Genomic DNA, 21,755 nt, shown 5'->3' with positions numbered 1-21,755 from the left:
TAGATTTGTGAACAGCAACCACAATCCATAAGGTGCAAATAGCTAAATGAGAGAGCAGCAGTGTGATTCACATCAATGCGCTATGTAGATATCAATAACAACTGATATCCGTATTGCCGCAGACTACACCACCGCTGTCATCCTTACCTCCAAGCGTTTATTCAAATTTGATAATCTTTGGATGCTGACAGCAGTCGCACCATTGGAAGACATACCTTGGACTGTAGCCTACAAAAGCCTATTTGTACTCTTTTTCCGCGATCTATCAAACACATTTGGTGTGTCATCATAGTTGTCTCTGACTTGTGGTCAGACTCACTCAGGTCAAACAAACTTAAACTTGCGCCTTTTTTCAATGCTGATTTGAATGTCATTGAGAAAACAGAGAAGTGTCAAATATTTTTTTTCCGCAAACATCCTTTCTGAATTTAAAAGTAATCCTCAAAGTTAATCATCTAGTTTAAAAAATATATATCTGTAATCTGATTACAATATTTTTGCTGGTAACGTAACGGATTACAGTTAACGTTTTTTTGTCATTATTACATGATTACATGTAATCCGTTACTCCCCAACCCTGCATATCATACTACTTTAAGTGTCTGGATTTATATTTACTACGTTACCTCTTGTCTATGAGACCAGGCTACAGCTACAATAACATATAGGCCTAAGGTCTTTGGACATTAAAGTAGTTGGCTTGCAGTACATCTTGGCTAGCTGCAGTTTACAGCCTCACGCTCTTGAGCCCCGTTTATACCTGGTGCTAACATGCAGCCCAACAGGCAGTCCAATTCTGATATTTTGTTCCACTATTTGGTGTTTTGACCAATCACATCAGATCTTTTCACATCAGATCTTTTTCAGAGATTATCTGATTCGTCAAAAGACCAACTAGTGAAAAAAATATCAGAATTTAGCTGCCTGTCTGAACGCAGAACTTGCATTGTGTCTGGATATCAATCAAGTGTAAACAGGCCTGAAATCCTCATTAGACCCTAGACAGCATCTAAAATCATTAACAAATAGCACCATTGACTTATGCTTAGTTGTCCCACTCAAAATAGCACTCATATTTGTGTTGTCATTTGTAGGCCAATCAGTTCATGAGAATTGAAGAAGGCTACCTTCCTATGAGAGAGGTAAAAAGCCCGAGCGAGCGAGACAGTCAGAGAACCTAGTGGGAATGTAGCGAGCGCCAGATGTTGGGCGCGTTTGAGTGGTAAGGCAAAAGCAACTGCAGACGAAAGTCAAGTGAAGTCGTGTGAGGTGAATTTGCAACAGCCGAAAGTCAGACACTAATGTGGTTTTCCAACAGCAAGGCTCACATCAACATGGCAGTGTTTCCATTGTTTATAAAAGCTTTGTTTATAATGTCAAAATAAACATGTCTCCAACTCCCATATCACACTCACAAACTGAAATCACATGTGAGTTCATTATACAATCAATTACTCAGAGACTGAAATATGACATGTATTTGTATATAGGCTATCCACTGTATAGTTGATTCCTGTTTCAGTCATATCTTTGGTGACATACGGGCGGGTCAAACAAAAATACCCTAATGATTGGTTGACAATAGAGCCTCCCACAATGCAGGCGACATCTGCAGGATGAAGCTGGGGAAGTGCAACTGCAGATACTTGCAGTCGAAGCCGTCGAAACGTAATGACCTTTGATCACAGGATTTCTGGAATGTTCATGCAGTAGACATGTAGGCGCAAGTCAGACAATTTTTAACATAATGCAACACACTTTGAAAGGCGGTCACTTACTTGACTTGACAAAAGTGATCAGCTCGAACGCGCCCACTGTATGTACATTTGTAGCCAATCCCGTCGATTGTAGCCTAGACGTCGATAGATACACGTTTTCATCTGAACGAAAAGACAGCAACGTACCAAAACAGAGGGAGAAAGTCTACTATATTGCGCGCTGTTCGTATATGGGAGTTAATCAATGTGGTAAGTACAATCTCTCCCGGGCTACTAGCCTTCTGGATAACTGTTTTCCAGTCTACAACAACGCTACATTAACTTAACTAGTCGACTATTATCACTGTAATATTAGAACACAGTAGTGCCACAAAAATGAAACAGAACAGCCGAGGTTACAATGTTAACTTGGCCTCTTCAGCAGTAGCCTGTAGTTTCAAGGTGGCATGTTATGCAGGTATTTGCGCTGTTTTACATGTCACTATCGACGATGTTGCTAGTAGTAACAAGCCTATAGGCTATGTGTAGGCTTCATAAATGTGTTGATGCCTACCAAAGAAGGAGACCTTCTGGTACATATAGGCTATGCATTTACAATAAGGGACTTACCTAGAAGAAACCGGGTTAGGACATGTATGTATCCTGTTCTCTGATTTAAAAAAAAAAGCTTGAAGGTGCATTACTATAGGATGACTTTGCCGATGGGCTACTGTAGGCTATTTTTGCAGTGGGAAATTAGTGCAATGAAAGTATGCAAGTAGCCCTACTACTTGTCAAACGGCGCGATCATGGAATTCCTGGAGTCGATTTCTCATAGAAGTTTGTAGAGAGATTTTAAATTATTACTAATGCCTTGAATTCTGACGACAAATGGTAAGAGTAGGGCTAGATAAGAACTGTCGGTGCAAGGAAATATAGACAACCCATTATAAATGAAACGTTTGAGAAGTAGGCACATTGTTACTGTCGAAATGTCCCCATGGAAAGGCTATTGTTAACATATACCGGTAGCTTCACACAAACAGTGCGTGCGATTATGCAATCCTTTTCTTCGGACGGTCTTCTTGCAACCAAATAGCCTAGGCTATGTGCAGATATGTGTTTGCATGTTGGCCTATTTATCGCAAACATGCTGATTATGTGGTATTAGGCCTGCATATAGATAATTGACATTCAAACTCAAGGTATATCCTATTAATTCTCTATATATTAATTTACAACGTTGACAACCGTTTTTCCGGTTTATAACGAGGTGGTTAGATTGGAAACAAGTATTATTTTTTAAATGATATCTCAAGCGGATGCTCCTGTAAATGCATGCATGCACTGTTCTGTTTGTTACATAACCGCCGCATGCTGCTGTGTGCTCCTGCTGTGTGCTCCTGCTGTGTCCTCATGCTGTCTGACTCTGACCGGCCGTGCATGCACCAGAGCCAGAGGTGAAAGCAATGCTTGCTTGCCAGTCTGACCCACAGGGGCATTGAATAACCCAATAGCATAGATCAGATCAGGTGCCTTTATCTGCCTAACAATACCTAGATATAGTATTTTCATATCCAGCTAGTTGCGTTTTTTTATTTGCTCAGATCAACCAGTGTGGCTCAGTTAGAGCATGGCGCTTGCAACACCAGGGTTTTGGGTTCGATTCCCAGGAGGGACCAGTATGAAAAATGTATCCACTCACTACTATAAGTCGCTCTGGATGAGAGTGTCTGCTAAATGACTAAACTGTCAATTGTAAACTCAATGTTAAACTGTGTGAATATGTGTCCTTAAACCTTTTTAAACCACTTATTATAGGTGGAAATGTATGAATGATAAAATAAGTTTTAAAAAAGCCTACATGTTTTGTTATACTTGAATATACTTAAGCAATAAGGTCCGAGGAGGTGTGGTATATGGCCAATATACCACGGCTAAGGGATGTTCTTAAGCACGACGCAACACAGAGTGCCTGGATACAGCCCTTAGCCGTGGTATATTGGCCATATATCACAAACCCCTGAGGTGCCTTATTGCTGTTATAAACTGTTTACTAACGTAATTAGATCAGTAATTACGTTAGTATACGATCTGATATACCATGGCTGTCAGTCAATCAGCATTCAGAGCTCGAACCACCCAGTTTATAATGTGTATATACCACACCTATATACCACACCTTGGTTAATTAAAGAATACACTAAATACACCATGGTGTTCTGTCTGACATCCAGTAATGTTGTTTATTGGCAGAATAGCAGAGTTGAACTACATTGATAACACTACAGAGCAGGACTCTCTGTTTGCCAGCTCCTCGGTTAGTTTCAAAGGTTTCTTTTGTGAAGCAACTTCTATCAATAGCTAGCTACTGCTCTTAATAAGGAACACAGGCATGCCACCAGGCGCATGTACTGTAGAATATAATAAGTACTTAATTGTCTATTTTGTGAGACGTAAATCTTCTGCCTTCCTCAACAACCCTCCACCCCAAAACACACATGCACGCGCACACACGGCATAAACGCACACACCCACATTGAGAAACACTGCATCGCTGTAGTCTTTTTCCTCCCTGACTGTTGTTGTTCTACAGATCCTCCCTGACTGTTGTTGTTCTACAGATCCTCCCTGACTGTTGTTGTTCTACAGATCCTCCCTGACTGTTGTTGTTCTACAGATCCTCCCTGACTGTTGTTGTTCTACAGATCCTCCCTGACTGTTGTTGTTCTACAGATCCTCCCTGACTGTTGTTGTTCTACGTACCCTCATGTTCATCTCCCTGACTGTTGTTATTCTACGTACCCTCATGATCACCTCCCTGACTGTTGTTATTCTACGTACCCTCATGACCACCTCCCTGACTGTTGTTATTCTACGTACCCTCATGTTCACCTCCCTGACTGTTGTTATTCTACGTACCCTCATGTTCACCTCCCTGACTGTTGTTATTCTACGTACCCTCATGTTCACCTCCCTGACTGTTGTTATTCTACGTACCCTCATGTTCACCTCCCTGACTGTTGTTATTCTACGTACCCTCATGTTCACCTCCCTGACTGTTGTTATTCTACGTACCCTCATGTTCACCTCCCTGACTGTTGTTATTCTACGTACCCTCATGTTCACCTCCCTGACTGTTGTTATTCTACGTACCCTCATGTTCACCTCCCTGACTGTTGTTATTCTACGTACCCTCATGTTCACCTCCCTGACTGTTGTTATTCTACGTACCCTCATGTTCACCTCCCTGACTGTTGTTATTCTACGTACCCTCATGTTCACCTCCCTGACTGTTGTTATTCTACGTACCCTCATGTTCACCTCCCTGACTGTTGTTATTCTACGTACCCTCATGACCACCTCCCTGACTGTTGTTATTCTACGTACCCTCATGTTCACCTCCCTGACTGTTGTTATTCTACGTACCCTCATGTTCACCTCCCTGACTGTTGTTATTCTACGTACCCTCATGTTCACCTCCCTGACTGTTGTTATTCTACGTACCCTCATGTTCACCTCCCTGACTGTTGTTATTCTACGTACCCTCATGTTCATCTCCCTGACTGTTGCTGTTTTACAGCCAATTTCATGCTATTCTACACATTATGCCATGGGGTGGAGAGAAATGTTTGCAGTTTTTAATATGATATCTGCCTGAGACTGACTAACAAAATCAATTGGGGCCCCCCGGCCAGTAATTCGATTATGATTACTAAGTTTAGATAGCTGGCCGCTAGACTGACTTACCAATCTAAAAAATGGTAGTGCTTCATGGGATAATAGAGTCACTGTTAGTAGCTAGGTTTCCATCCAATTGGCGACCGATGTTCATGTGAATATTCTAAAATCCGCATGAAAACAATATGTACATTTTCTCACCAGAGATGTTTCCATCAAATTGACTTGTTGCTGCTAAAAGACTGTGTGTGATGATGTAGTGAACATAAAAAAAATAAAAAAATTGGAGTTCTAATTCCCATGTACTGAATAAAAAAAGTCCAAGTTAAATGGGTTTCCATGGCTTTTTCAACTCTACTGGTGGTTTTCTCGTGTTATATAGCGAGTGCACCCAGTCCGGTATTGCCACATGCTCTCTAGCCAACAGCACACAGATAAATACAGCATGATAGAGCACACGTATAGCCTACATGATCAGATTATTATTGACAGAAGAGTGAGATTCTTGTTATTTGTCAAATGATACCCAAGCATCAAATCAAATCAAATTTATTTATATAGCCCTTCTTAGATCAGCTGATATCTCAAATTGCTGTACAGAAACCCAACCTAAAACCCCAAACAGCAAGCAATGCAGGTGTAGAAGCACGGTGGCTAGGAAAAACTCCCTAGAAAGGCCAGAACCTAGGAAGAAACCTAGAGAGGAACCAGGCTATGAGGGGTGGCCAGTCCTCTTCTGGCTGTGCCGGGTGGAGATTATAACAGAACATGGCCAAGATGTTCAAACGTTCATAAATGACCAGCAGGGTCAAATAATAATAATCACAGTGGTTGTCGAGAGTGCAACAGGTCAGCACCTCAGGAGTAAATGTCAGTTGGCTTTTCATAGCTGATCATTGAGAGTATCTCTACCGCTCCTGCTGTCTCTAGAGAGTTGAAAACAGCAGGTCTGGGACAGGTAGCACGTCCGGTGAACAGGTCAGGGTTCCATAGCCGCAGGCAGAACAGTTGAAACTAGAGCAGCAGCACGGCCAGGTGGACTGAGGACAGCAAGGAGTCATCAGGCCAGGTAGTCCTGAGGCATGGTCCTAGGGCTCAGGTCCCCCGAGAGAGAGAAAGAAAAAAAGAGAGAAAGAGAGAATTAGAGAGAGTATACTTAAATTCACACAGGACACTGGAGAAATACTCCAGATATAACAGACTAACCCTAGCCCCCCAACACATAAACTACTGCAGCATAAATACTGGAGGCTGAGACAGGAGGGGTCAGGAGACACTGTGGCCCCATCCGATGATACCCCCGGACAGGGCCAAACAGGCAGGATATAACCCCACCCACTTTGCCAAAGCACAGCCCCCACACCACTAGAGGGATATCTTCAAACACCAACTTACCATCCTGAGACAAGGCCGAGTATAGCCCACAAAGATCTCCGCCACGGCACAACCCAAGGGGGGGGGGCGCCAACCCAGACAGGAGACCACGTCAGTGACTCAACCCACTCAAGTGACGCACCCCTCCTAGGAACGGCATGGAAGAGCACCAGTAAGTAATAGGGTTAGAGGCAGAGAATCCCAGTGGAGAGAGCGGAACCGGCCAGGCAGAGACAGCAAGGGCGGTTCGTTGCTCCAGTGCCTTTCCGTTCACCTTCACACTCCTGGGCCAGACTACACTCAATCATAGGACCTACTGAAGAGATGAGTCTTCCATAAAGACTTAAAGGTTGAGACCGAGTCTGCGTCTCTCACTTGGGTAGGCAGACCATTTTATAAAAATAGAGCTCTATAGGAGAAAGCCCTGCCTCCAGCTGTTTGCTTAGAAATTCTAGGGACAATTAGGAGGCCTGCGTCTTGTGACCGTAGCGTACATGTAGGTATGTCCGGCAGGACCAAATCGGAAAGATAGGTAGGAGCAAGCCCATGTAATGCTTTGTAGGTTAGCAGTAAAACCTTGAAATCAGCCCTTGCCTTAACAGGAAGCCAGTGTAGGGAGGCTAGCACTGGAGTAATATGATCAACGTTGTGTGGTCCTCCCACTACAACTCTTCAGGAAAGCATGCAGTTTATTATGCTACAGATTAAATTAATTATGTTGAACTTCACAGGGTGGATCAATGATGATGATGTCACCAGAATCAGACCTTGGATATTTATTGGAAAGGAGCGCATCACCTTGCACTTTCACCACCCTATGAAGTTCAACATAATTGATTTAATCTGTAGCATAGTAAACTGCATGCTTTCCCGAAGAGTCGTAGTGGGAGGACCACACAACATGTCATTACGTGACTCCAAGTTTACATCAATATGATGGTTATTATATCAATATTTGGGCATAAAAGTGTTTCCACCGACATTTCTCGTATAATTCATTTTACAGACACAAAAAGATCCCATCTTGTCTAGCGTATTTTGTTTTGTCGCCATTTGGAAAGTTTACCGATTTTTTTTTTGATTTTTTTTGCCGACATGTACTTTATTCACCTCAAAAGGTTGGATGGAAATCTGGGTAGTGATTGACATAACAAGAGAAACTGTTGATGCACAACCCAATTTTGGAATTGCAACTTATTTTACTGTATTTTACTATTCTAACTTGCAACAGTAAGTTAAAAAGTAAAAAAATAAGCGCTAAATATGTTAAATTGATCCGAGGGGCTTCAGAAGGAGGGTCGTGGGGCGCTACCCATTCCTGTTATATTCCAATGTCCTTGACATGTGCTGAATGCAGCCATAAGTCAGCTTGACTGTGCCTTGTGTGTCCCAAATGGCAGCCAATTCCCTACAATAGTGCAGTACTTTTGATCAGAGCCCTATGGGCCACAATCTAAAGGAGTGCAATTTATAGGGAATAGGGTCCCATATGGGACACGGAGAGTGAGTCATCAGGGCTAATGGGGGACAGGAAACATGCACAATTTAATCTGGAGTGGAGGGCTCTTCGTGTGTGTGTGTGTGTGTGTGCGTGTGCGCGTGCGTGTGTGTATGTGTGTGTGTGTGTGTGTGTGTCATCTGTGATGACTGCTAAATGCCCACTCATAGGGCCTTTGTTCTCTAATAGGGCAAACTCAACCCTGCCCTGATGTTACGGGGAGATTGATATCATCTAACTACACTGAAAGGATATGGATGGATGGAAAGCTAGTTTCCACAAATGTTATGCAAATCCAAACAGCACTATAAGAAGTGTATTTGGAATGGAAGGGCCCATATTTCTGTGACAGGCTTAGGGCCATCTATCTACATGGTTGATGTACAGTGGAAGGGCCCATATTTCTGTGACAGGCTTAGGGCCATCTATCTACATGGTTGATGTACAGTGGAAGGGACCATATTTCTGTGACAGGCTTAGGGCCATCTATCTACATGGTTGATGTACAGTGGAAGGGACCATATTTCTGTGACAGGCTTAGGGCCATCTATCTACATGGTTGATGTACAGTGGAAGGGACCATATTTCTGTGACAGGCTTAGGGCCATCTATCTACATGGTTGATGTACAGTGGAAGGGCCCATATTTCTGTGACAGGCTTAGGGCCATCTATCTACATGGTTGATGTACAGTGGAAGGGACCATATTTCTGTGACAGGCTTAGGGCCATCTATCTACATGGTTGATGTACAGTGGAAGGGACCATATTTCTGTGACAGGCTTAGGGCCATCTATCTACATGGTTGATGTACAGTGGAAGGGACCATATTTCTGTGACAGGCTTAGGGCCATCTATCTACATGGTTGATGTACAGTGCACTGAATGTCATGATGATTAGCAGTCACACTTCAGTATCTGCAAACAAAAACATTTAGCATCTGAAGGCCCTCTCTCTGGGTGGGGGTGGAATGGGATCAGGTGGTGACGGAGAGGATGAATGACTATAAATGAACTTTGACTCTTTTATTGATTCGCGCAAGTACACTGCTACACTTTGAGTTAGAGTTTGCTATTGGCTGGCTGCACGCTCCTCCCATTTACTAAAAACCAACTGAAATACAACTGAAAATCTTTCTGGGTAACACTGCATTAAGTTGCTCTTTTACCTGAAGTTTAGGGTTATTTCTTGTAATTACACAAGGAATAAGCTATACCTTAGTGTTCAGAGGTCCAGGTCAGGTGGCCTTCAGAGGCAGGAAGTGATGTAATGACACTGTATTTGTTTGTTTGTTAGTTTGTTTGGCAAAGGTGCAGCTCCAAGCTCCAAGGCAGACAGACACACCAGCTTTACAGGAAGGTAGACACACCTACCCCTGGCCAGTTTGATCCCGTTGTGTGTACAAATGAGTGGCCTGGCTGAAGAGCGCAGCGTTGGTACACACCACAGAGCTCACACAGGTCAGTGGACTCTATACCTATAGGCCTACAGTACATGTGAATGAAGATGCTAAGAATGAACTGAATGATCAACAGAAAGAAGAGACCTGTCTTGCATTGCAATAGCATTGAAACCAAGCTCAGATGTCAAGTCTGTCCCTAACGGTGTATTGATGTCCCCCCTGTCTGTCCCTAACGGTGTATTGATGACCACCCTGTCTGTCCATAACGGTGTATTGATGACCACCCTGTCTGTCCCTAACGGTGTATTGATGACTACCCTGTCTGTCCCTAACAGTGTATAGATGTCCACCCTGTCTGTCCCTAACGGTGTATTGATGACCACCCTGTCTGTCCATAACGGTGTATTGATGACCACCCTGTCTGTCCCTAACGGTGTATTGATGACCACCCTGTCTGTCCCTAACGGTGTATTGATGACCACCCTGTCTGTCCCTAACGGTGTATTGATTCCACCCTGTCTGTCCCTAACGGTGTATTGATGACCACCCTGTCTGTCCCTGACGGTGTATTGATGACCACCCTGTCTGTCCCTGACGGTGTATTGATGACTACCCTGTCTGTCCCTAACGGTGTATTGATGACCACCCTGTCTGTCCCTAACGGTGTATTGATTCCACCCTGTCTGTCCCTGATGGTGTATTGATGACTACCCTGTCTGTCCCTAACGGTGTATTGATGACCACCCTGTCTGTCCCTGACGGTGTATTGATTCCACCCTGTCTGTCCCTAACGGTGTATTGATGACTACCCTGTCGGTCCCTGACGGTGTATTGATTACACCCTGTCTGTCCCTGACGGTGTATTGATTCCACCCTGTCTGTCCCTAACGGTGTATTGATGACCACCCTGTCTGTCCATAACGGTGTATTGATGACCACCCTGTCTGTCCCTAACGGTGTATTGATGACCACCCTGTCTGTCCCTAACGGTGTATTGATGACCACCCTGTCTGTCCCTAACGGTGTATTGATGACCACCCTGTCTGTCCCTGACGGTGTATTGATGACTACCCTGTCTGTCCCTGACGGTGTATTGATTCCACCCTGTCTGTCTCTGACGGTGTATTGATGACCACCCTGTCTGTCCCTAACGGTGTATTGATGACCACCCTGTCTGTCCCTAACGGTGTATTGATTCCACCCTGTCTGTCCCTAACGGTGTATTGATGACCACCCTGTCTGTCCCTGACGGTGTATTGATGACCACCCTGTCTGTCCCTGACGGTGTATTGATGACTACCCTGTCTGTCCCTAACGGTGTATTGATGACCACCCTGTCTGTCCCTAACGGTGTATTGATTCCACCCTGTCTGTCCCTGATGGTGTATTGATGACTACCCTGTCTGTCCCTAACGGTGTATTGATGACCACCCTGTCTGTCCCTGACGGTGTATTGATTCCACCCTGTCTGTCCCTAACGGTGTATTGATGACTACCCTGTCGGTCCCTGACGGTGTATTGATTACACCCTGTCTGTCCCTGACGGTGTATTGATTCCACCCTGTCTGTCCCTAACGGTGTATTGATGACCACCATGTCTGTCCCTAACGGTGTATTGATGACCGCCCTGTCTGTCCCTGACTGTGTATTGATGACCACCCTGTCTGTCCCTAACGGTGTATTGATTCCACCCTGTCTGTCCCTGACGGTGTATTGATTCCACCCTGTCTGTCCCTAACGGTGTATTGATGACCACCCTGTCTGTCCCTAACGGTGTATTGATGACCACCCTGTCTGTCCCTAACGGTGTATTGATGACCGCCCTGTCTGTCCCTGACGGTGTATTGATGACCACCCTGTCTGTCCCTGACAGTGTATTGATTCCACCCTGTCTGTCCCTGACGGTGTATTGATGACCACCCTGTCTGTCCCTGATGGTGTATTCACGACTAACCTGTCTGTCCCTAACGGTGTATTGATGACCACCCTGTCTGTCCCTGACGGTGTATTGATGACCACCCTGTCTGTCCCTGACGGTGTATTGATGACCACCCTGTCTGTCCCTGACGGTGTATTGATGACCACCCTGTCTGTCCCTAACGGTGTATTGATGACCACCCTGTCTGTCCCTAACGGTGTATTGATGACTGCCCTGTCTGTCCTTGTCTGCATATTGTTGACCTGCTAACCCTAATCTGTCTCTGTTGTCCCAGTAGGATGTCGTGGGTCAGAGGCTTCTTCGTAGCCAGAGTGGACGAGCGAAAGACCGCGTGGGGGGAGCGCAATGGCAGCAAGTCCATCAAGCGGAAGGACTGTGGCTCAGGGTCGTCTCTCTGCAACCCCCGCTACATGAGCTGCCTGCGGGAAGCTGAGGACCTAGATCCACCACCCCACACCCCCCAGCACTACCACTGTGGTGGAGGGGGCGCGGGGCCCAGCGGAGGAGGTAACTTTGGAATGCGCTGCGTCTGGCAGGAGGACCACTATGGGAAACGGACCGGGGCGGCGGGAGACCTGGGGTTAAAGGCTGTGGATCTGGGGTTCGACGACGGAGACCTGAGAGGGAGGAGAGGTCCAGGGGGGGAGGATTTGGGGGAAGGAACAGGGGAGGATGGAGGAACATGTAAAGCCTTGACAGCCGCTGAGTGCTGGATGTGTGTGGTACGGGTGTTCCAGTCCAAGAAGTTCACCTCAGCCAAACTGGAACGTCTGTACCAGCGCTACTTCTTCAGGCTCAACCAGAGCTCTCTGACTATGCTGATGGGTGTCCTTGTCATAGTCTGTGGCGTCATGCTAGCCTTCCACTGTGTCCACGCTCCACCTGATGTAGCCTACGCCTCGGTGCTCTCCGTGGCCATGGCCCTCTTCCTGTCCATGATGGTGGTGTGCAACAGGAACAGCTTCCACCAGGACTACATGTGGATCGTCAGCTACCTGGTGATCGGGGTGCTGCTGGTGGTCCAGGTGTTCGGGGTGGTGATGGTTGCCCCCCGGAGCGCCTCTGAGGGAATCTGGTGGTCCGTGTTCTTTGTGTACATTATCTATACACTGCTGCCGGTGAGGATGAGAGCTGCAGTGCTGAGTGGAGGGGTACTGTCTACCATACACCTCATCACCGCATGGCAACTCAACCAGGACGATATCTTCCTATGGAAACAGGTAGGACTCTACTGTCAACATGATATGGTACCATACAACGTTGTTGGAAACGGGTAGGATGATACTTTTCAATACAATGTAATTTGTCTAATCTGCTGGTGGCCATCTTGATAGACAGTCTTTTTATTGTCTCTCATGGAAATTCACTAGCCATTTGCGCACTTGCAGTAAAGTGTTGACGTTACATGGCTTTACACTATATTCAGTGCAGTTTAAGGACGTTTAGTTGAGCAATGTCCGTATCATTTTGATTAATCGTCTTTGTCTGTGAATTGGTTGGAAATCAGGGTTATTGAGAATAGTTTCTTGTAGACCAGCTCATGTCTCTCACACTTTAGTAATTGTGTAAAAATCGATCTTCTTTCACTTACAATACGCATTCGTCCTTTAGCATGCGCTCTTCGCCATCCAAATTCTTGTTAAATAGAGTGTAGCTAACCTTCAATGAACATTTCAGGAAAACACTTTTGGCATGAGAAGAAAGTGACAAAATTGCCCCCCTTCCATTTCCACTATCCACCTTTTCCTTCTCAGCCAGGGCTTCCTATTATCCTTTTACAATCAGGCCCCACTACCACTATCCATTATCTAGCCATGACTATCCATTATCTAGCCATGACTATCCATTATCTAGCCATGGCTATCCATTGTATATCCATTATCTATACCTAACCTTCCATTATGTCCATTGTCTATACATGCATAGCCATTACCTATGCACGGCTATTCATTGTCTAGCTGGGACTATCCATTATCTATCTTTTGTCTATACATGAAAATCCATTATCTGTCCATTATCCACACATGCATATTCATTATCTATTCATTATCTAGTCATGACTACCGTAATTTCCGGACTTTGAGCGCACCTGAATGTAAGCCGCACCCACTGAATTAAAAAAAAAATATTATTTTGAACATAAATAAGCCGCACATGTCTATAAGCCGCAGGTGCCTACCGGTACATTGAAACAAATGAACTTTACACATGCTTTAACGAAACACGGCTTGTAACAAAAATAAATAGGCTTTAACGAAACACGGCTTGTAACAAAAATAAATAGGCTTTAACGAAACACGGCTTGTAACAAAAAATTAAATATTAGCAGTAAGCTTTAGTTGTCTTTTTGCACTGAGTCAATTCCTCACGCTGCTGTTTCCAACGTCTTATCATCGACTCATTAAGACCAAGCTCCCGTGCAGCAGCTCTATTTCCTTTTCCAACAGCCAGATCAATCGCCTTCAACTTGAAAGCTGCATCATATGCATTTCTCCGTGTCTTTGCCATGATGAGGGTGACAAAATGACTACCGTAATCAGAATGATGGGAAGTTTGAGAGCGCTCGATTTAATCTAAACAGTAAACAAAAAAGTTGTTTGACCTTAACCCGTTCGACAATTTCATTGGTCTAATGAAAGCTTCATGCCGCCAAAAACCTAAGCACGTCACAGAAATGTTTTTTTTTTTGAAAGCGGGAAAAATCCATATATTAGCCGCGTCATTGTTTAAGCCGCGAGGTTCAAAGCGTGGGAAAAAAGTTGCGGCTTATAGTCCGGAAATTACGGTATCCATTATCTATTTATTAACTATACATGACTATCCATTATCTATCCATTATTAGTACATGGTCGTCCATTGGCTATCCATGACTATCCATTATCTACCTGTGGTTGCCCATTATCTATGCACGACTATCCATTATCTAACCATGATTCTACATTATCTAACTACGACTATCTATTACCTGTGCACAACTATCCATTATCTATACATTGCTATCCGTTACATATCCACTATATATACACGGCTATTCATTATCTGGCTGTGACTATCCATTGTCTATACGTGACAATGCATTATCTGTCCAATATCCATACATGTCTATCCATCATCTATACATTATCCATATATGACTGCCCACTGTCTATCCATTATCTATACATGACTATCCATTATCTATGCATGACTATCCATTATCTAACCATGACTATCCATTATCTATGCACAACTATCCGTTATATGTCCATTATCTATACATGGTTATCCATTATCTATCAATCATCTATCCATTATCTGTACATGGCTATGCATGACTCCATTATCTATCCTTTACCAATACATGGTCGTCCATTAGCTATCCAATATATATCCATTATCCACCCAGGACTATCTATTATCTATACATGGCTATCCATTATCTATACACTGCTATCATTATCTGTACACTGCTATCCCTTATATATACATGACTATCCATTATCTATACACGGCTGCACATTATCTATGCATTACTGACCATTATCTGTCCATTATCTATACATGGATATCCATGACTATCCATTATCTAGCCATGACTCCATTATTTATGCATGACTATCCGTTATCTATATGTGTCTATCCATTATCTATCCACGACTATCCATGGCCTGAAACAACCTAATTTTCCTCCTCAGCATCAATATAATATAGGGCAAACGCTGTACAGACTCAATCACACACACACACACACACACACACACACACACACACACACACACACACACACACACACACACACACACACACACACACACACACACACACACACACACACACACACACACACACCTACCCTCCACTGTTCTCCCATGGTGTGGTGTCAAAGGTGTCTTGCTAAAAGTAGATAGTACCGTAAATTGTTGGCCGCCTTAAAATGAGATTTTTAATGAGGCTGTGTGTGTGTGTGAGTGTGTGTGTGTTTTCATCTTTAGGGCGACGATCGTCAGCTCTGTTGGGGTTTGTACAAGGTCATCTGGGTTGAATGAGCCTCTTTAGCAGTATTATGCAGGAATATCATGATAATATAATCCAGTATCATTTATATTCAAGCCTCAATTCACTGAGACAAGGATGCCATTGTGGTTTTGTGTAAGAGGTGGGGGAATATTTTGGGGATGGGATGTGGGGTTCTGGTAGGCCAATGGACTTGACAAAGGAACAGAACTGAATATCCATCGCTTGAAAATAGATGACGCTAAAGAAAAGGAAAACATGTGGGTTTAGATTTATGAATTATTTTGTTGTTGTAAATAATTATTGCGTATGAACTGCCTATAAACATTGTTACATTGTTTGTTATACTTTACTTACCAATGTTGATAAATACATGACCATTTTTCATTAAATGGTTTACATTTAGTTCCTTAACGGTCTACAAGCAGACCCTCCAATAAAGTGTTACTGACAAGTAGCCACTAGCAGTAGCCTCTGATGTACACAGTCTGTCAAAACATATCGATTACATTATGGCATTATTACGTACATTATTACATACAGTATGGCATTATTACATTATGGCAGTATTACATTATGGCATTATTACATTATGGCAGTATTACATTATGGCATTATTACGTACATTATTACATACAGTATGGCATTATTACATTATGGCAGTATTACATTATGGCAGTATTACATTATGGCAGTATTACATTATGGCATTATTACGTACATTATTACATACAGTATGGCATTATTACATTATGGCAGTATTACATTATGGCAGTATTACATTATGGCAGTATTACGTACATTATTACATACAGTATGGCATTATTACATTATGGCAGTATTACATTATGGCAGTATTACATTATGGCAGTATTACGTACATTATTACATACAGTATGGCAGTATTACATTATGGCAGTATTACGTACATTATTACATTATGGCAGTATTACATTATGGCATTATTACATTATGGCATTATTACGTACATTATTACATACAGTATGGCAGTATTACATTATGGCAGTATTAAATTATGGCATTATTACGTACATTATTACATACAGTATGGCAGTATTGCATTATGGCAGTATTGCATTATGGCAGTATTACATTTATGGCAGTATTACAGTATGGCATTATTACAGTATGTCATTATTACATTATGGCATTATTACATTATGGCATCATTACATACATTGTTACATACATTATTACATTATTACATTATGGTATTATCACATTATTACATTATGTCATTATTACATTGTGGCATTATCACATTATGCAATTATTACATTATGGCATCATTACATACATTGTTACATACATTATTACGTTATGACATTATCACTTTATGTCATTATCACTCTATGGCATTATAACATGGCATTATTACATTATGGCATTATTACATTATGGCATTATTACATTATGGTATTATTACATTATGGCATTATTACATTATGGTATTATCACATTATGGCATTATTACATTATGGCATTATTACATACATTGCGCAGCGGTCTAAGGCACTGCATCTCAATGCTAGTGGTGTCACTACAGACCCTGGTTTCGATTCCAGGCTGTATCACAACCGGCCGTGATTGGAAGTCCCATAGGGATTGACTTGCCTAGTTAAATAAAGGTAAAATAAATAAATAAAATTACATACATTATGGCATTATTACATTGTCATTATTACATTATGGCATTATATTGTAACATTATGGCATTATCATACTGTTACATTATGACATTATCACATTACGGCACTATGGCATTATCACATTACGGCACTATGGCATTATCACATTACGGCATTATCACACTGCAACATTATGGCATTATCACATTGTACCATTATGGCATTATCACATTGTGACATTATCACATTGTAATATTATGGCATTATCACATTATGCCATTATTACATTAGGGCATAGTTACATTATGGCGTTATACCCTTGTTCCGATATTATTTGTTATGACATGTTATTGAAATGTCCATTAGATGAGTAACGTTTTTAAAACCAGCTGTCGCTCTCCACAAGTGCCTATGGGGGTAGGGGCTAGGCTAGGGGTTGATTTAGGATTGAGGGGTGTCTGTGGGCTCAGTGGTTGGCTGTGTGAGGCTCGCTGCTTGGTTGGTGTTGGCAGTTGGCACCCTTCATTACAGAAAGGACAGAGGATCCGTCCCTAATGGCACCCTAATACCGATCTAGTGCACTACTTTTGACCAAAGCCCCATGGGCCCTGTTGTAAAGTAGTGCACTACATAGGGAATAGAGTGCCATTTGGGATGCAACCAGAGAAGGGTGGCCTGGTGTGGTGATAATGGCCTCCTGATAGACTGTTAACAAGCCTGGGTTTTTAGAGGCTGGACTGACAGGCCATCCGTTGGTGTTAAACAGGCCTGGGAGAATGTACTGGCAAGGACAGAGTGTCTGGGTCCCAAATGGCATGCTATTCCCGATGTAGTGGACTACATAGGAATTAGGGTGCTATTGGGACACAGGGACAGTGGTGAATGATAGTATTCTCTTTGATTCAGTGGTCAATGATAGTATTCTCTTTTGATTCAGTGGTGAATGATAGTATTCCCTTTGATTCAGTGGTCAATGATAGTATTCTCTTTTGATTCAGTGGTGAATGATAGTATTCTCTTTGATTCAGTGGTGAATGATCATATTCTCTTTGATTCAGTGGTGAATGATAGTATTGTCTTTGATTCCGTGGTGAATGATGGTATTCTCTTCGATTCAGTGGTGAATGATAGTATTCTCTTTTGATTCAGTGGTGAATGATAACTTTCTCTTTGATTCAGTGGTGAATGATAGTATTTCTCTTTTGATTCAGTGGTGAATGATAGTATTCCCTTTGATTCAGTGGTGAATGATAGCATTCCCTTTGATTCAGTGGTGAATGATAGCATTCCCCTTGATTCAGTGGTGAATGATAGTATTCCCTTTGATTCAGTGGTGAATGATAGTATTCCCTTTGATTCAGTGGTGAATGATGGTATTCTCTTTATTTCAGTGGTGAATGATAGCATTCCCTTTGATTCAGTGGTGAATGATAGTATTCCCTTTGATTCAGTGGTGAATGATAGTATTCCCTTTGATTCAGTGGTGAATGATAGTATTCTCTTTGAGTCAGTGGTGAATGATAGTATTCTCTTTGATTCAGTAGTGAATTATAGTATTCCCTTTGATTCAGTGGTGAATGATAGTATTCCCTTTGATTCAGTGGTGAATGATAGTATTCTCTTTGAGTCAGTGGTGAATGATAGTATTCTCTTTGATTCAGTGGTGAATGATAGTATTCCCTTTGATTCAGTGGTGAATGATAGTATTCCCTTTGATTCAGTGGTGAATGATAGTATTCTCTTTGAGTCAGTGGTGAATGATAGTATTCTCTTTGATTCAGTAGTGAATGATAGTATTCCCTTTGATTCAGTGGTGAATGATAGCATTCCCTATGATTCAGTGGTCAATGATAGTATTCCCTTTGATTCAGTGGTGAATGATAGTATTCCCTTTCATTCAGTGGTGAATGATAGTATTCTCTTTGATTCAGTGGTGAATGATAGTATTCTCTTTGATTCAGTGGTGAATGATAACTTTCTCTTTGATTCAGTGGTGAATGATAGTATTCCCTTTGATTCAGTGGTGAATGATAGCATTCCCTTTGATTCAGTGGTGAATGATAGCATTCCCTTTGATTCAGTGGTGAATGATAGTATTCCCTTTGATTCAGTGGTGAATGATAGTATTCCCTTTGATTCAGTGGTGAATGATAGTATTCTCTTTATTCAGTGGTGAATGATAGTATTCCCTTTGATTCAGTGGTGAATGATGGTATTCTCTTTGATTCAGTGGTGAATGATAGTATTCCCTTTGATTCAGTGGTGAATGATAGCATTCCCTTTGATTCAGTGGTGAATGATAGTATTCCCTTTGATTCAGTGGTGAATGATAGTATTCCCTTTGATTCAGTGGTGAATGATAGTATTCTCTTTGAGTCAGTGGTGAATGATAGTATTCTCTTTGATTCAGTAGTGAATGATAGTATTCCCTTTGATTCAGTGGTGAATGATAGCATTCCCTTTGATTCAGTGGTCAATGATAGTATTCCCTTTGATTCAGTGGTGAATGATAGTATTCCCTTTGATTCAGTGGTGAATGATAGTATTCTCTTTGATTCAGTGGTGAATGATAGTATTCTCTTTGATTCAGTGGTGAATGATAACTTTCTCTTTGATTCAGTGGTGAATGATAGTATTCCCTTTGATTCAGTGGTGAATGATAGCATTCCCTTTGATTCAGTGGTGAATGATAGCATTCCCTTTGATTCAGTGGTGAATGATAGTATTCCCTTTGATTCAGTGGTGAATGATAGTATTCCCTTTGATTCAGTGGTGAATGATAGTATTCTCTTTGAGTCAGTGGTGAATGATAGTATTCTCTTTGATTCAGTGGTGAATGATAGTATTCCCTTTGATTCAGTGGTGAATGATAGCATTCCCTTTGATTCAGTGGTGAATGATAGTATTCCCTTTGATTCAGTGGTGAATGATAGTATTCCCTTTGATTCAGTGGTGAATGATAGTATTCCCTTTGATTCAGTGGTGAATGATAGTATTCTCTTTGATTCAGTGGTGAATGATAACTTTCTCTTTGATTCAGTGGTGAATGATAGTATTCCCTTTGATTCAGTGGTGAATGATAGCATTCCCTTTGATTCAGTGGTGAATTATAGTATTCCCTTTGATTCAGTGGTGAATGATAGTATTCCCTTTGATTCAGTGGTGAATGATAGTATTCCCTTTGATTCAGTGGTGAATGATAGTATTCCCTTTGATTCAGTGGTGAATGATAGTATTCTCTTTGATTCAGTGGTGAATGATAGTATTCCCTTTGATTCAGTGGTGAATGATAGTATCCTCTTTGATTCAGTGGTGAATGATAGTATTCCCTTTGATTCAGTGGTGAATGATGGTATTCTCTTTGATTCAGTGGTGAATGATAGTATTCCCTTTGATTCAGTGGTGAATGATAGCATTCCCTTTGATTCAGTGGTGAATGATAGTATTCCCTTTGATTCAGTGGTGAATGATAGCATTCCCTTTGATTCAGTGGTGAATGATAGTATTCTCTTTGAGTCAGTGGTGAATGATAGTATTCTCTTTGATCCAGTGGTGAATGATAGTATTCCCTTTGATTCAGTGGTGAATGATAGCATTCCCTTTGATTCAGTGGTCAATGATAGTATTCTCTTTTGATTCAGTGGTGAATGATAGTATTCCCTTTGATTCAGTGGTGAATGATAGTATTCCCTTTGATTCAGTGGTGAATGATAGTATTCTCTTTGATTCAGTGGTGAATGATAGTATTCCCTTTGATTCAGTGGTGAATGATAGTATTCCTCTTTGATTCAGTGGTGAATGATAGTATTCCCTTTGATTCAGTGGTGAATGATGGTATTCTCTTTGATTCAGTGGTGAATGATAGTATTCCCTTTGATTCAGTGGTGAATGATAGCATTCCCTTTGATTCAGTGGTGAATGATAGTATTCCCTTTGATTCAGTGGTGAATGATAGCATTCCCTTTGATTCAGTGGTGAATGATAGTATTCTCTTTGAGTCAGTGGTGAATGATAGTATTCTCTTTGATTCAGTGGTGAATGATAGTATTCCCTTTGATTCAGTGGTGAATGATAGCATTCCCTTTGATTCAGTGGTCAATGATAGTATTCTCTTTGATTCAGTGGTGAATGATAGTATTCTCTTTGATTCAGTGGTGAATGATCAGTATTCTCTTTGATTCAGTGGTGAATGATAGTATTGTCTTTTATTCCGTGGTGAATGATGGTATTCTCTTCGATTCAGTGGTGAATGATAGTATTCTCTTTTGATTCAGTGGTGAATGATAACTTTCTCTTTGATTCAGTGGTGAATGATAGTATTTCTCTTTTGATTCAGTGGTGAATGATAGTATTCCCTTTGATTCAGTGGTGAATGATAGTATTTCCTTTGATTCAGTGGTGAATGATAGCATTCCCTTTGATTCAGTGGTGAATGATAGTATTCCCTTTGATTCAGTGGTGAATGATAGCATTCCCTTTGATTCAGTGGTGAATGATAGTATTCCCTTTGATTCAGTGGTGAA

The 21,755-nt window shown here is 41.9% G+C and overlaps 1 protein-coding gene across 3 annotated transcripts in view; it reads left to right on the top strand.

Annotated features, from left to right (window-relative positions):
* Positions 1-1,681: 1,681 nt before the first annotated feature.
* Positions 1,682-21,755, top strand: part of LOC106572701 (adenylate cyclase type 6) — a 119,327-nt gene continuing 99,253 nt past the window's right edge. For 2 of the 3 annotated variants that reach the window (XM_082962227.1, XM_045696367.2), the window contains exons 1-3: positions 1,682-1,967; positions 9,546-9,709; positions 11,865-12,810. In XM_082962227.1, the coding sequence (XP_082818353.1) occupies positions 11,869-12,810 (942 nt within the window). In that variant the 5' untranslated portion in view covers positions 1,682-1,967; positions 9,546-9,709; positions 11,865-11,868. The remainder of the gene's footprint in view (positions 1,968-9,545; positions 9,710-11,864; positions 12,811-21,755) is intronic. The other variant, XM_045696368.2, reaches the window with a different exon arrangement.

The sequence above is a fragment of the Salmo salar genome, chromosome 15 (assembly GCF_965601325.2).
Source record: "Salmo salar chromosome 15, fSalSal1, whole genome shotgun sequence".
NCBI classification, from domain to species: Eukaryota; Metazoa; Chordata; class Actinopteri; order Salmoniformes; family Salmonidae; genus Salmo; species Salmo salar.
Note: the sequence above shows the minus strand (reverse complement) of the source record. Positions and strands in the feature narration are given on the sequence as shown.